Here is a 17105-nt window from a genome sequence, read left to right as displayed (position 1 = left end):
TCATCTATGAACCAAGCAGAAAGGAGTCGTGCGATTCTGACCGTGCGATAAGACAGAGTCACTTTCAGCTCAGACGCGGGCCCCGCTCTCGGGCCGGAGCCACTCTGTGTGGGAGCCGGTTCTAATGTAATCTCCTCTGTTTAATTAGAGCCAGGGTGGTGGGCAGCTAAAGCAAACCACATTACTCACCATCTGCTAAGAGCGCCGCTGCTCTTACCCACACTCACTATCATTAGCCACTACAAGACAAGATACAAACACGTACATGACAGCCATTTATTCATCCTGCCAGCTCCGACGCGGACGCCATTTAGAGGCCCTCTCCTGCTGAGACCTGTCACAAACGCACTGCCCTGTGATTAATGTATGTTGCACAACAAAGCATCTAAATGAGAGTAGTCACCAGAGTTTAACCAGCAGAGCTGCAATCTGCTTTGCAAAACACACTCGAGCATTTTGAACAACAAACTATCCTCCGACAACTACCTTTATCGATTCAACACATGAAAATGCAGAAAATGTTGACGTTCACAATTACTTTTTGACAAGGTTATACATTTCTTAAGCATGAACACAGTTCTTCTTATGCACCACAAGAGGGCAGCATGTTACAGCAGATGGCTGCAGGAAGAGGTCCTGCGTTAGTTTGTGTGCGTTTTATGGACAGCTCACATGATGGTGTGTTGGTGTGTGATGCCAACGGCTCACGTAGCTCCGCCATGTCATTCTGTAAAAGGTCAGTTCAGCCACATCTGAACCTGATAACACATTTCACCCCACAGTACAAGGTTGCAGGACGTCCTGCAGATACAACGGCTTTTTGCAGAGACGTTCGCAGGAGTTGATACTTTGACCATGAATAGTTTATCAATCCCCCTGTCAGGAATTATTTCCACATCAATCTGAAGGACTCAGAAAAATAGATTCGACTTATGAGAGTCGGAATAAATGTGCTCGATTGTCCAAATATTCTTCACTAAAACACACTGATAATGAGGCACAGGAGATTTTCACAAGAAAAACAATGTTTCGATTTTAGTTAATAATGTCCTCAACTGAGACCAAGAGAATGACAATTTTGGTGAATATGAAAGAACGAGAGCTTTTCCTCAGGAAAAAAAGAGGAAAACCACAAAAGGATTTTCTTAATATGAAGGTTATTTTCAATAATAAAAAAGCCAATCCAAGTTATGTGTCTATGAAATATCCTGTGGTCAGAGGACTCATCATATACAGGTCACTGGTTACATAACACTGAAACATGATGTTCGTCTCTAATCAAATTAACATGAACGGATAAATTTAAACAAAAAAAGATAACTTCCAGGAACCCTGGCCTGGTTTTTGGTTCTCAGTGTAACGCTTTCCAAATTGCCAAATAAATTGCTAAATTATATAAACCAATGAGTGAAAAGTTTTCACTTTTTCCCAAAAAATAGATCACACATTTTTTTTGAAAAGCTTATTTACAACGTTTGAGCTTTGCAATGGGTAGAAACTAAAACTAAAATGCAAATTGGAATTAAATATTTGACTTTATAAGAATTGATGGTCATGAGACATTTCATATGGTAAACAATGCATCTACATTTCCATACAGAACAATACTGAAAGAACTAATTTTTATAACAAAAAAAAAAAAATTGCAATAGGTTTGAAAAAGCTTAACATTACAACAATGCACAGATGGCTAGGTATTTAAATATTTAAACATTTCATCTAAAGCCATTTTTATCATTTCATACAGAGATATCATGAAGGAGTTTATAGATTTGGACAAAAGCTTCCTCAGTGACAATAGCAGAGATGAGACTAAACTGATCTGCAAATAAACGATCAGTTTTATTCAACATTAATTCAAACGAGTGAAGAAAACCAAAAAGAAAACGATGAAAGGTGCAGAAACCATGCTTTCGAGTTCTCATGGCTACCTTCAAGTCAGGGAAATGAATTACCTTGTTAAGGCTCCGACTTATTCACACTGATTGTTAGAAAAGGTCACAAGATGCAAATTTAGAAAATTGACTACTCGTACCTTTGATAATCAGCAGCTTGTGGCTCCATAAAACAGCCACCTAGCATGCTTAAAATTAAAATAATTAAAGAAAGCTTTACCAAGCACATAGATTCAGGTGTTTGCAATTTCATAAGGAAATGGCAGCGAATGCAGACGGTGAAGGTCATGTTGAGGTCTGGGGAGAGAAACACCAAAACCTGCTAGTGGATGCTTACAAGATCAACCATTCATTGACAAATAAAGCTTTAAGAAAAATAAGCTGCTGATTAATCATCTTAATGGCTACACAAAAAGAGACTTGGAATAAAGCCTCAAGCTCCAATCTGAATTATATGGCTGACATAAGTGGACAAGATAGAAGGAAAAAGTCAAAAGAAATACCGTTTGAGAGGCAGCAGGAGAAATTCATACTGAAGAAACTTTATGCTCACAAACAACTACTATGGTCACTGTGTTGGTCTGGCTGCTGAACCCCTGCTGTAATTACAGATTATTTGATAATCCCAGTACAAAAATTGTTGAATGTTTTGGGGTGAATTTAGATCCACAATCTCAACAATTTGTGTAGGAAGAATTCTGAGGAAAATCTGTGTTTTCACTTGATAAGAGGTCATATTTATGTTGGAAAGACCAAAGATATTTCTATTTGCCCTTTCTGGTTCCATTCAACAGGTCATCTTCCATGTATGATATTTCAGAGGGACATTGCCCCACAGAAGTGCATTTAGGAATTGTGCATCATTTTTGAAAACAATGAAAAGGAAAACTGCTAAGTTTATACAAGTTTAATTCTTTTAACATGTGATTTGGTTGGCTGGTATTGAAGTTCATAAAGTCATACTTGTAAACAATTCAAAACTAAGATCTGAGAGGTTAGTTAAATGTCATGAAATATCTAAAAAAAAAAAACAGCACATCTTTATGTTTGTGTCTTTTGGTGCCTCGGCTCGGCTGTCCTTTCACTCTGACCTTTAGCGTCCATCTCCTCTGAGAAGTCAAGGCCAAAAACATCAAAAAATATAAAAGCCTACAAAAGAGGGCATGAATTTTAAATGTGTTGGAGAAGCTGAATTTTATTTTTTTAAAAGAAGACTGAGGCGGTCAAACCCCCGCCCAAAAAAAACAAAAAAACTATCTCTGAGCATCATGACGGATTTCCAGGTGGCGACCAAGAGACCAGGTCTGATATTTAAGGTTTGAACGTTGGACAGAAGCAGACACACTAATGACAGAGATAAGAGCGGAGATGATTGAATCTGAGCACCCGGAGCTGGGAGAGCACAGACTGACAGATGAAGATCCAAACTGGCCAGCAGCCAGCGTCTCCACAGAGCAGCTTCAGACCTGGACCTTTACTTTAAATTTATGAGAAAGCCAAAGTCCAGCCAGGACAAAACAAATTTTACTGCAGGGACCGTTTCTGACAGTGAATTAAGAAATTTAAAAGAAAATGACAGCACTTGCTTCCAGTATAGGTTAACAGTGTTGTAAAATCTCTTTAAATATTCAGTTTGTCCAATCAGCAGTACATAAAGGCTTATTTAAGATCTTATTTGAGAATGCAGCAAATATTTGTCTTGTTTGACATGAAATTAACATGAAATTTTACTGTTTTAATACTGCAATTAAGCAGCAGTAAAAATCTTATCCCTGCACTGACTAACTCTGCAAAGCAGCTTGAAGTGCACCACATATTTTCTGGATATGATGAAGGAAACTACTGGTTGATACAAGGAAGCTATAAAACATCTTCAGCAGCAAAGTACAGCGCCCTGAAAGCAAAGGCAGATTGGAAATACTTCAAATTTAAGTGAAAACGGCGAAGAAAACATAAAGGGTGACTTTGAAAATAACAAACGAGAACTGAGATAAAAGGCTTGTTTACCACCGAGAAACATCACCTCCCAAATTCACAGCACCAAGGCTTTGTGGTACTGACCAGACCACCCGCTGCACCTCCAACGTTCAAAAGACAAAGGTTTTCTCATCCAATGCCAGATTACAGCCTGTAAGAGTACATAGGGCTGCACTGCATGTCAGCTGATGCTCAAAGAAAATAGAGCTCATCTAAATCTCATGTACAACCTGGATGTCGCATTCATAATGAAAGTTACCGTCATATTTCCTAAAATAATCTTTAAGGAAAATGCTAATAAAAATAAATGAATAATAAATAAACCTCAGTACATGTGTTGAAGTCTATAGAAGGTTTTGGACATTTACATACTACAGGAAACAGACGTGATTATAATACGATTCATATCATTAAACCCTGAAACAACACAACATTGATCCTCTTATTATTGCTTTGGATGTTAAATTAAGTAACCTGAAATCTTCATGTTTCATCCGGTATTTGACAACGTTTAGATTTAAATTTTAAAAGAAAGGTTTAATTAAATTCAGTTTCAATGTGACTTTAGATCATATTTTGATGTTACGCATCAGGAGGCCTGTTTGCAGACACCAGACAGGAGCATAAATTACTAGATATATAGACGTCAATCTGTTAGTTTTTTTTGTTTTGTTTTTTAACAGATTGCTAGTTTAGTGCTTCACAAGCCTAATCTAAATCTCTTTGTTCAAACTATCTCAGTATTGAAGGGTTTTAAACTAAATTCAGAGATATTCTTTAACAGATTTCCTAACATCCTGAGGAATCTATAACTAAATGAGTTAAAAAAAAAAATGCAGCAGTGTAAATAATCCTCAGCTCTGCAACGTGGAATAAAAAGTCACCAGAAGAGGGAGACGTGAAACGGTTGTGAAAATTATCCAACTCGCCTCCTTCTGCACTGTATTGATATCATCAATGCAGCGGATAGCTCCATCAAATGAAATATTATTAATCCTTCCACATTTCTTCTTATTCTGTGTTTTATTTCAAAAACTTTCAGACAGCTGCTGATGAGCCAAACAGATCTGGGCTGTCTCTCTGTGTCAGCTATGACAATGTGATGAGGAGGAATTTTCTACCTTATCTGCTCACCTGGGCGTTAATCCTGCACCATAAATGAGACACAAGTACAGATTTTATTTTATTTTTTAAATCAAATGTTCTTTTTTGCTGAAAGGATCTAATTAGCTGTCTTCTGAGGAGAAATTCAATTCGTGTTCATGAAGTAATGACAGGCTTTGATCTTTCTGATGAAGCGCAACACTTTTTTTTTTCTGACCATACTCAAATATCTCTCATCCCTCTTATTCAACGTGCTAATTATTTCCTTCTTTTCTTGGAGGTAATGGATCTTCGCAGCCACTCTGCTCATACATTATGAGCTAATTAAGACAAAGGGCTTATTTAGAAACTGGGAAAACAACAAGTGAAAAAGAGCCATTAAAGAGAGAGGCCATCTGTCAGTGGCAGACTCAGCGGACTTCATTTTCCCGATGAGTGCTGAGCGACGATGGCTTTGGGTTTCATTTCGTGGCGTTTGACATGATGTGAGACTTTTCAACAATTCGCAATAACGACCTTTTCTCAGAAAGCGAAAACTGTCAGGTCATAGCGCGTCTCAGGTGAGGAAAAGACTGTCCCTTGGCTCAGGTAAAACGTGTTACCCAGCAACCATCAGGAGTGCCATCACTAATGAGCTCAGAGGCATCTTTGGAGATGTTCCCCCTCCCTCTATCACCTCCATCAGAAAAAAACCCCAAATATCTGGTTTAGCTAGCTTCTGCTGGCCCCATGACCCCGCAGACAAACAACAGCCTCATTCTCCTCACCGCTGCTGACCTCATGGTCTCTTTGTGAGGGGGAAAATCCAGAGTTGCATTCTGTTAAATGGCAAACCAACCAGGCTGGACCTCCATTCCTCCACAGCCACAGGCGTACCAATGAGCAGGAACAACGCTGCGACTTTTCCATCAGGACTGTACACCAGGAAAACATGGTAGGAGAAAAAAAATAAACACACTACCTGTTGAGGACACGATAGCTCCATCTGTTACAGCATTCCTAACCTCAACACTTCTGTCATATCTTTACATTTGCTCTTTTAGTTTACAGACTTTAGATGCATCTTCCATTTATGACGTAGGTTTGTTTTCTGCCAATGTACTTGACTTATGTTCATTCTGCTGGAGAAAAGTGCAAAACGGGGCATGAACTTCACAGACTTTGGGCTCCTGAAGGTTTATCAGCATCACTTTTCAGTGGTAGAATGTCTTCATAACCAACAGTTTGATTTATTTTAAAATGTCTCCAAGTTCCAGTGTTAAATGTTGATTAAAATTGAAAGTTTATTGATCTTTTAGAATGTGTTCTTGCATTATTATTTTTGACGTTACCGTCACTTAAAAATGGCCTCAAAACAACATTATAGTTTATTGCGGTAACTTCTTGAACAGTTCATCATCCAGCAAAATTTGTTATTGTGAAAAGCCTACATCCAGGTTTATTAATTTGATATTAAATCAATGAGCTTGATTTAATTTTATTTAGATGTGGTCTTCTATTATTTTTAGATCTGCATAGTGCAACAGGCAACAAAAAGTCCCACACCATGATTCTGCCAACACTATGCTGAACAGATTCAGGATTAATGCATTTTAAAGTCATACTTTAGAGCCGTTTTGTCGCTGTCGCAAAATGGCTCAATGTTCATCTGATCATAAGACGGAGTGTATTTTGCACCAACCATCTGACCTGAGCAGTCATCTTTTAGAGATAACATACGGATGTTTAAGGATCAATGATCAACCGGACGCAAAAGTTCTATGAACTGAAAACTGATATAAAGAGTTACTACTCAGTGACACAAAGTTCACAATACCATGGACTGAGTTACTGCTGAGCAAGGAGGAGGTCTGCTCAAAAAAACAAAGTCAAACTAAGAAAAAAAAAGTGTTATGGTTAACAGACTGAGCTTTTTGCCCCCAGGACAACGACAAGATGTAGGAGTGAACGATGGTGGCAGTGTCATGCTGTAAGCCCGTTTCACTAAAACCAGCAACAGGAAGAACAGAGAACAATCATCTTAAGGCCTCAACTTTAAATTCAAACGAACATCCAAAAACTGGGTAATAACTCTGGGGCTCAATTTTAGATTGGGTCAAGTAGAATAATATTAAGCTTCTGTAATATGTTTGATGCCAAATGCAATAAAATCCACTGAACATAAAAGTAAAGGAGCTAATTAAAGGGAACCCTACCAAATCTGACAACTGTAATGGTCAAATATCCAAACTTGTACCAAAAACATATCAACTACAAGAACCATATAGTTTCACTTAAACCATATTGTATCTCTTACACTTGCTACCCAAATAATAGTGGGGATTTATCAATGCATGTATGTATGACTGCAACAAAATTATTTTAATAATTGATTATTCTATTGCTTATTTGCATTAAAAAAGACAAATCTTTATAAATTTTCTCATTTGACAATTTAAGCCTTTTTTGAATAGAATATTAGAAGTGAAAGATGCAAATAACATTTAAAAAATAATTAAAGAAAATAAATATTTTATTGCCTAAAACGCATTAACAGCATTCCTTTGGTGAATTTGAACTGAGTGAAGCTAAACTTAGTTAAATGCAAAATGTATATATGTATTTTGCAGTTTTGGCTTAATTACTCCCCCGACTATATGTTCAGAGCAGTAATTATTTTAGTGTGCATACTCCAGTTAGTGCTACTAAACAGTTGATTCATCACTATTAATTTAATTGTCTCAATTATATACATCTGAGCCTGTATTTATTTTTGACCATATGAGGTTTAGAGATAATCTACTGCAAATTTCAATTTGTGCATCCTTTTCGCTTTTTAAAGTTTGAGTGTTCACTCATTAAAAAAAGTAACGATTCAAATGAATGATTAAAAGCCCTCCGAAGAAATTATGACATGCAAATAAGTACTGTTGTATGTGTGCAGATGCAGTTTGCAGAGTAATTGTGAGATAGTGACAATGCACGACCCGTATAGTGAGAAACGGGCTATAATTACCGCGATAAATTGCTTATAGAAACAGCTGCTTCTTGGCAAGACGGCTCTGTACGCAGACACTCAGGAGTCATAAAATCTGTCTGGAAATGATGAAGAAATTCAGCACTGAACACAACGTGCATCCAAGAAACAAAAACCGACAAGCCAAAGCCTCTGCTAGCTCATTATGCTTCAATCAGTAGGGAGAGAGAGTTGACACACACATGGATGTTTACCGCCTTGACTGCATACATCGGAGGCTGGTTAATGGCGGATAATATTCAGCGTTACAGAGCTCCTAATTAAACTCGACAGAACCTGACAGGTTGAGTGTTGCTCTGGAGCAGATGGTCAGCGCGGTTGCCAAAATTGTGTCATACAGAAGAAAAAGAAAAAAAAGAAAAAGAGCTCCAACTGAAAGTTGACGTGCCCCGCTGTAATTCCCCACAGAATCTTGATGGAGACGCATTGTCAGTGATTGAAAACCCAGTGGCCGTCAGTCATCGCCTTCACTCGGAGACAACAGCAGGGGTCGCGGCAACCAAAGGGGTGCAGGGCTGGTTAAAGGGCACTCGTTACACAACTCACGGTAAGCACCATCCAGGTGACCTACACCTGCAGCTGATTGCACCAGTGACTATACACTACTACTAAAAGTACAGTCACTTCTTCACCAAAACATCATTTATATTAGTATTTTAATTCCTTGGTGTCATATATTCCTAGAAAGAAAAAAAAAACCCAAGAGCTTAATTTCTTCCAGTGTTGGTGCTGTGTGTTCACAGATTTACCAGCTGACATTTGATCGCACCTTTCAGCTCACACTAGGGTTCTGAAGGCATTAGTACCATTATGAACTGTTTCTGCAGCTCATAGGCTGGTGAGGCTGCTGGCAGCGGTGTGTGCAGTTGGACTCCTGGGAGGCTTACTTGTAGGTGTCTGGTTTCTAGGTGAGTCAATGTGTCTGAGAAATAATGACTAAATGAGCTTGGCTGGAGCTACAAAGTAAAAATAAAATGTGCTACAAAAAAAAAAGAAAAAAAATCCTCGTTAAAACTGCTAGGGGAATACAGTCACTCGCAAAACTATTCAGACAAGTTTTCTTAAACTTTGACATTTCATCAAATTAAAAAGTCACAGATTTCAGGATTTTCAGTGGGATTTAATGCCGAGGGGGGGAGAAATGTGGTCAAAATTTTGTGGAGTCATCTTTTGCTGCAACTCTTGGGAGTATTTCTCCAAGAGCGTTGACAATACAGTTCAGTCAGAAAAGACGAACAGCATCTTTCAACATTTTCGTTTTAAACCTGTAGTTCTCAAAAATATAGGTGAGCTCCACCGCATGTACACCAAGATCCACAAGCATGCCATATGACAAGAACTTTTATTTGGATGCAATTTATGCATTCTGTTCATACACCACCTGCACAAAATATCGCAAATATATCGCCATTGTACCATTTATATGACAAATAACTGTCTGGAGTGCAATATGTGAAAAGTACTGAAGTTCTACTTTTCATGCCTATGCTATATAGAGTGTTCCATTATTTCACTGCATAAAAGAAATACAAAAACAATTTTCAATTTTCAGCCTTTATATTGAGTTTATTTTAACCAGGAAGGTTACATCTAGATCAAGAACCTATTTTTCAAAAGGAGTCCTGGTTAAGACATTACACAACCAAAATGTCAATCAAAAATGACGGAAAACATTCAGTTTAAGTCCAGACAGACCGCTCGAGATGATCGCTTCAGATAATTTCTTGCAACGTGTTCAATGCAGACAGAGAAGATAAGATGAGAAAATGGAACAAAGAAATTTTCAATTCAAAGACGAAGAATTATTGCTTCTCTGTGCAACTAAACCAAACATGTAGATATGACAAGAGCCCAGTCATGGCCTCATATTGTTAGGTCAATAAGCAGTTAATAAGATTCCTCAGAGAACTATGACAAACATTATCAATGTTTTTTGAAGATATTAAAGACGAGGCGCTCATCTACAATAATCTAAAACAAATAAAATTTCGAGTGCCCAGCCTGTCAAAGCCAGTGAACGGAGTCATGTTGTGCCACACTCTACTTTCAGATTATAGATTGTCGTCTTACATCCCAGCCCTGCTTTGAACTTCTTCACAACTTTCCCCCCCCCACCTTGCCTGCTGTGTTTCTTGGTCTTTATGATGCTGTGTTCACTGAAAAATTCTGTTTACCAATTCTGTGACTTTGGAAGGCAGTGTGCTGCCCTGAATTTCATTTAATATTTAGCAACATGTGGCTATAAGAGAAAAATCAGGTCTTACATTGTCTTACAACCTTTAGCAGATGTGTACTTTGGAAATATCAAAATTATTCATTTTTAAACAGTTAAAAAAAACAATACATGCTTTTCCTTTCACTTTATAATTTCTATTGGGGCATAAAAGTTAAGCAGTTGGGGAAATATGTCGTTTCTGTGTTCATTTGCTTTTAAGTAGTTGAAATAATGTGCCACACTTGAATACCACTTTGCACACAAAAAAAAACATAATAATAATATATATTTTTTTGTTTGTTTGTTACTCCCACAAGGACAAAAACAGCCATAATAACACTGCTATGACACAAGCTAACAACAAATGATGCTAATGATAGTATATTACACACAGAGCAGCTTAGGAATAATAAAGACATGTTGGTATGGGGGGCCAAATAAAAATGTGGCTGTAGTGTAACAAAATTTGAAGATATTGGTATAAATACTTTTGCAAGCCACTTCTTTTACAATCTCAGGGATAATGCTAATTTCCAAAAAGCCCAGTAATATGTAGTAACTCGACTAACACCAGATGTTTTATTCATGATCGATTCTTGCAGCTGCACTTTGTTTTCACTTATTTACAGACTTATCTTAACACAGATAACCCTGCAAGAACCTAATGAGAGCTGACACTGTTGTCTGGCCAATTAATTCATCTGGCATAATTAGAATCTTTCTGGTAGAAAGAATCTAATTATGCTTTAGTCTTCAAATGATTCATTATTCTCATTTTTATTTAAAAACCTTTAACGGGATGCAAAATGGGAACTTGGCAGTAAATAAAAGCCGCTCGGATAATGAAACATATGCGTGTAAAAATAAGGATTACTTGGGTTCAGGTCCAGGTCCAAAAGTAGAAAAAAACAAAACAAAACTGGTTCATGCTAATAAAACAGACTGTTTTTTGGACCTCACCTCATCTTTTCCCCTACAGCTGCACAGAAGATAGCATTGTAAATCATGCTAAATTAGATCTTTGTTAGTCTTTCCAGGTTTATCTTTTATTTCTGACAATTTTATTACCACACAGATTTTAATTTGCTCCAAGCACTAATTCAGAACGACTGTTAACATTTAGAAAAAAAAAAGGTTTTTTTTCTGCTCCTCTGCCAGGATGATTTTAAAACTCAAACTGCTCTCTGCGTTCAGTCAAACTTCTGCTGAGGCCATCCTCTTCCCAAACCGCGGTCGGGCTTGGAGATACGAAGGAGACATCTTTCTGCAACGTGACTGATGATGTCTCCATCTCCCACCCGCGAAAAGGTCTGCTCTCTTCTCATTTCTTAAGAGTCTGTTTCCCTCGGCTCAATGAATTAACAGTCAGCGCAGGAATGTGTTGCTGCACGGTTTATTGTGAAGTGATTCATTACATGGCGTCAAGGGTCACCTCTGCAGTGAGTTTTACAACAGCGGCAGCCAAATCTGTATACAACAGCTGCGTCTTGTTGTCATTTGCCTCACTGGCGAGAGAATATCATTGACTGACGTAAAAGAAACATCACAGTTAATGACCTCTTTGTGCTGACTATATTAACACGGGTACTTGTGCATTTTCAAAACTTATCGCTCTGCGCACTTATTCATTACTGCTGACTGAGAGTTTATCTCCGGAGGGAATTTTGAATCCATCAGGTTCAGTGTTTTACAGAATCAGCCCGGAGAACTCCCTACTGGAGATCCAGCTGGGAAGGCTGCACACCTGGCTGCCGGTGTGCTCCGAGAGGTGGAACTCGTCGTTAGGAACACTTGTCTGCAGGCAGCTGGGTTATCTGAGGTGTGACGGCCAAACACCATGAAAACATCTTCATTTAGACTGAAATCAGAGTGACAACTCCTCTTTTTTAAAGCTGCTTTTTAAGCTTTACTCCTTAGAAATATTCACACATTTTTATGCAACCGACCAACACAAAGTAGTGGGAAATAATGGGGAAGACAGACAAAAATAAATAAATAAAAACAAAATTGGATGAAGTTCATTTGTATCCAGCCCCTTATGATCTGTTACCCCTAAATAAAATACATTGCCACACTGGTTTATTAGAGAACATAAGTGAACAAGCAGCATCATGCACACAAAGAAACACAGCAGACATGACAGGAATGAAGTGCTTACATGGCCGATCATGTGAACCCATAAGCTAGGACTGGAATCCTGGAAAGATTTAGTTCAAAACAGTATGTGTCAGCATGGCGTAGTCAAAGTCCAGACCTAAATCTGGTTCAGAATTTGGGACAAATCTTGAAGACTAATCTTAACATACATTGTCCATACTATTCAGTTGAGTCTGAACGTTTCTGCAAAACATAACAGGCAAAAGCTTCCGTCTCTTGAAGTTTTACAAAATTATTCATTCAGATGTGCTGGACACACATGCATATCTCAAATTTTAAATAATTTGTGTCCTTTTTTTACACAATCACACACCACTTTTTGTTGGTCTATCACACAAAATTTAAATGGACTTAGATTTGCATGACAGAATATGAAAAAGTTCAATAGCGATAGTTCAAGACATAAACACAGCATGTTCATTTATGTCTCTCCCATATTTTCTCCTTTCTTACCAGACTGACCAGGCATAAAGGAGTGAATCTCACAGACGTTGGGCCAAAATACACGGATGGTTTCATACAAATTACCTCAAAACAGAAGAGCAGCTTAGAAAACATGTGGCACTTCAGGTGAGGTGATTAATCTCAGGCCATCATATTTACACAGATTTAACTGCTAATGTACTGATTACGCCTCATTAGTTACTCCATTTATTTTCATTTAGGGAGAGCTGCATCACAGGGAAGGTTATTGCTTTGCAGTGTTTTGGTAAGCAAATTGGCTTGAACTTTTAATTCAGCATTTTCACCCAACATAAAACCCTTTGTGAAAAGTTCAATATTGAAACAATGAGTGGCTAGATCTGCTGGAGCACTCTCTGACCAAATAGGTCTCTGATAAACGATGCTCTGTGCAGAGTGTGGAACCCGAGCGAAGCTGCCCAGGATAATAGGAGGCGTTGAGGCCCTGCTGGGCAGGTGGCCCTGGCAGGTCAGCCTCTACTACAGCAACCGTCACACCTGCGGAGGGTCCATCATCACCAGTCAATGGATAGTAACAGCAGCCCACTGTGTGCACAAGTAAGACGGCAGAACTTAACAGCGTTACGGGTCATGGGTCGGAGCGCCTCTGAAGGGCAGCGGTCAGTCATAAACTGCATGTGTTTTCCATCTGAAATGTCAGCTACAGGCTCCCTCAGGTGTCCAGCTGGGTGGTCTATGCAGGCATTGTGACTCGTAGTTCGGCGAAAATCGCTCAGCACGCAGGATACGTGGTGGAGAAGATCATCTATAACAAGAACTATAACCACAGGAGCCACGACAGCGACATAGCGCTGATGAAGCTGCGAAGACCCCTCAATTTCTCAGGTATGACTGTGGACGAGGTTTCCATACAAAAACCGGTGAAAACGTAAGCCTTAATTCTACGTTTAATGCTCTAGCAGAACCTCACACTAAACATTAAACATTATAATAATCCAGCCATTCTTTCATTGAGTGGGAACTGAATCCTATGTTAAGAAATGTGTTGCACACTTCCTGGCATCACTAGCATCTCTAAAACAATCTGAACCTTTTGATCCGAGGCCAAACCTCAGCACTTGTGGGTCTTTTTATTCCACCTTATTAAATGCAAAAATAAATAAATAAATAAAAATCATGTGACATTTATTTGATTTGCTTAAGTAATAAAACATGCAAGATTATATTGAAGCAAATAAAATCGTTATTTTTTTTTTAAATGCAAATCATAATGTTCAGGCACACGTTTTTCTGATTTTCAATTGTTTTGTCAGCAACTTTAGTTGTTAGTCACATTGTTTCTTCGGGGAATCAAAAGGATGCAACACCAAGCCTCATTCCTTTTAGCCACTGGCTGTTAGACTGGATTTATCTTGCCACCACTCACTAAGCAGATAAAGGTGCAATTAATAATTCAAAGTACCAATAAATGTCATTAATTAACATGGTAAATTAGTAATGTACAATGACTTGAAAGTCTACCCCTTTTAAAATGAGACAAATCATTTCAAAGCTTTCCACTAACAAGAACACATTATCTGAACGAGTTTCAAAATGCCTCATAAAGTCTTTCATTTTTGTCCAACGTCTAAAAGTGGCAGAATAAAACTTTTATTTCAGATCCTGCACTGCTGGACTGTCCGAGTTGTTTCAAAGTACCATTTTTCTATACCTCCTTTGACTGTGGTTCAAAACTTTTCAAAAGGTTATTTTCAAACTAAACATTTATTTTTATTTTTTTTATCAGACTTCAGATAGTGATGGAAATTCCGTCTCTTCAAAGGTTTGCAAAGAAGAAACATCCAAAGCTCAAAGACAACAGCAGCACAAAGTGACACCTCAGGGTGACCAAGCCTTCAAAGTGGCTATAAATAAGTAAACTTTGCTGTTTCAGTTCTCCGACCATAAATGTGAATACATTAAGATTCCCTGGACTCTTACCAGAAGAGTGTGCTTTAACAGATAACACAAAGATTTACATTTCCGTTACACTTCAAGTGAACAAAGAATGACTACATAGCACATCTAAATATGCTCTTGAAAAACTTTTTAATGCCAGGATGTTTTCAATAAAAATGGTTGTATTCAACCAGAAAATTGGATATGGATCATCACTGTACAATGTAATGATTCAAAACATGTGGCAACATCAAAACAAAAATGGTTTAAAAGACACACAATCAGTCCTCGCGTGTAAATGACAAAAGAGGGAGTTGAGATTTCTGGATGATTAAGAGTTTCTCACGTTTTTTATGCTCAGCCTTTGCAACACAAGACAAAACTGAGTGAGGTCCTTCTGTCTCCCAAAGTCCAAAATTAAGGAAATGTTTCCAGTGTGAGAAAAAGCTGCTGCAGATACAGATCAATGTATCTAAAGAGATTTACACATTTACAAAGGCTTCTAAAACCTGCACTTGTATGCACAAGTACATACAAGTTTGTCAAACATTAATCAAAGTGCTAAGTGTTTTTTTTTTTTAAATAGACACAATTAGACCCATCTGCTTGCCGCCATACGACTATGATCTCCCAGGTGGCACGCAATGCTGGATCTCTGGATGGGGATACACACGGCCTGACGGCGGTGAATTGCGGCTACACACAGACCTACATTTCACTCGTGCAACAAGTCTAATTTAAAAGCATGGTGACAGAGCGTGTCACTTGTACTGACAGGCCAGCCCTGAATGCATGTTTCCTCTCTCAGTTCATTCGCCCGACACCCTGAAAGAAGCTCCAGTTCCTATAATAAGCACAAAGAAATGCAACAGCTCCTGCATGTACAACGGGGAGATCACTCCACGGATGCTCTGTGCCGGGTACACGGAAGGAAAAGTGGATGCATGTCAGGTCAGATGCATGTACTCGAAAGTACTTTTTTTTTTAGAACGCTAATAAAGATGTACACCCTGTTGTTTCATTTGTGCATGGTTGTACCGAAGGCTTTCTGTGTGTACCTCATCAGGGGGACAGCGGAGGCCCTCTTGTTTGCCAGGATGGAAATTTGTGGAGGCTTGCAGGAGTCGTGAGTTGGGGAACGGGCTGCGCTGAGCCGAACCATCCCGGGGTTTACAGCAAAGTGGCTGAATTCTTGGACTGGATCTATGACATGATTGAGGTAGACACTTTTATCAACAGAAGTCATAATCCTTCCAAACTATTCATACCTTTTGAAACTTACCAAACGTCATTGGGATTTATTGTATATGACAGCAGTCAAGTTTACTGTATAGCACGTTTCAGCAACAAGGCAGCTCAAAGTGCTTTACACCGTAAAAACATAAGATGATAACCAATTATGAAAGAAGCAACACATTTTTTGAAATGCCATCATCAAATTTAAGCAAATATACATCAAATATAAATTAATGTTCCAGTTACTACGAATCAAAGGCATCTCTGAACAGGCAGGCTTTTCATCTTCATATGAAGGAACTCAGCATTTCGGCTGTTTTGTGGGTTTCTAAGCATTTGTTCCAGACTATAAGAGTACAAAAACTGAATGTTGTTTCTCCATTTTCTGGTTCCGGGCATGCAGGACCAGAAAATGGGCAAGCAGACAACCTAGTAGAAGAACTTGTGGCACAAAATTTGTAATTACACCGCTTTGCATTTACCTGAACCCTTATTTAAATGGAGATTAAATTACACACAGGAGAAAGAAAAAAAAAGACTGAATACGTGAGTACACCACATTTTTCAGATTTTTACTTGTACTGTGCATATTTTTTCCTGCACTTAGCAATTATGCCCTACTTTATGTACAGTGATGTATAACATAACATCCTCCCAAAATACAGAGAAGTTTGTAACTAAACTACAAAAAAAAAAACAGGAAAAGCGTGATTACTTTGAAAGGCACTGTAAAAATTGAAACGGTTCACAACATGACGCCTAATTACGATTGCCATACACCATCATTATCGTTCATTTTGACTTGCTTACAATGAAACATAATTATAGTTTTCACTGACTGATAATGATCACTCTGTTTTTTTTTTTCAGAATTACTGAGAAAAAGAGATGAAAAAAAAGAAGAGGATACTGCTGAGTCATTTGGAATAGTGGAGAACTATGGCTGTGTTTTATTCATGCTTTAAATGTCAGTCAACTGACCTACACATAAAGAGAGTAAAAATATAAACGTACATGTTTTATCTTTTATGTGTCGAGTATAAATTGTACCCCTCTAAAAGCAATGCCTTGTGATTCTTGCGCTGCAAAATCACCTCTCGACCACCAGGTGGCGACTGTGCGATACTTTAAAAAGTAGTTTCTA

The 17105-nt window shown here is 38.3% G+C and overlaps 1 protein-coding gene across 1 annotated transcript; it reads left to right on the top strand.

Moving 5' to 3' along the window:
• The first annotated feature begins 5825 nt into the window (after positions 1-5825).
• On the top strand, positions 5826-16998 carry tmprss5 (transmembrane serine protease 5). Its single transcript, XM_055045415.1, has 13 exons — positions 5826-5910; positions 8401-8539; positions 8820-8900; positions 11402-11515; positions 11891-12026; positions 12821-12934; positions 13030-13073; positions 13222-13384; positions 13488-13672; positions 15312-15410; positions 15534-15676; positions 15792-15944; positions 16832-16998. The coding sequence occupies exons 1-13, from the start codon at positions 5908-5910 to the stop codon at positions 16838-16840; spliced, it is 1383 nt and encodes a 460-aa protein (XP_054901390.1). The 5' UTR covers positions 5826-5907; the 3' UTR covers positions 16841-16998.
• The last annotated feature ends 107 nt before the right edge of the window (positions 16999-17105 follow it).

Source organism: Poeciliopsis prolifica, unplaced genomic scaffold (assembly GCF_027474105.1).
Source record: "Poeciliopsis prolifica strain line A6 unplaced genomic scaffold, Auburn_PproV2 SCAFFOLD022, whole genome shotgun sequence".
Taxonomy (NCBI): Eukaryota; Metazoa; Chordata; class Actinopteri; order Cyprinodontiformes; family Poeciliidae; genus Poeciliopsis; species Poeciliopsis prolifica.
Note: the sequence above shows the minus strand (reverse complement) of the source record. Positions and strands in the feature narration are given on the sequence as shown.

Bases quoted from the DNA above. Each gene is read 5' to 3' on its own strand.
- tmprss5 (XM_055045415.1), top strand. The intron at 12,935-13,029 runs GTGAGGTGATTA...ATTTTCATTTAG, and splicing joins GAAAACATGTGGCACTTCAG to GGAGAGCTGCATCACAGGGA. The intron at 15,677-15,791 runs GTCAGATGCATG...GTACCTCATCAG, and splicing joins GAAAAGTGGATGCATGTCAG to GGGGACAGCGGAGGCCCTCT.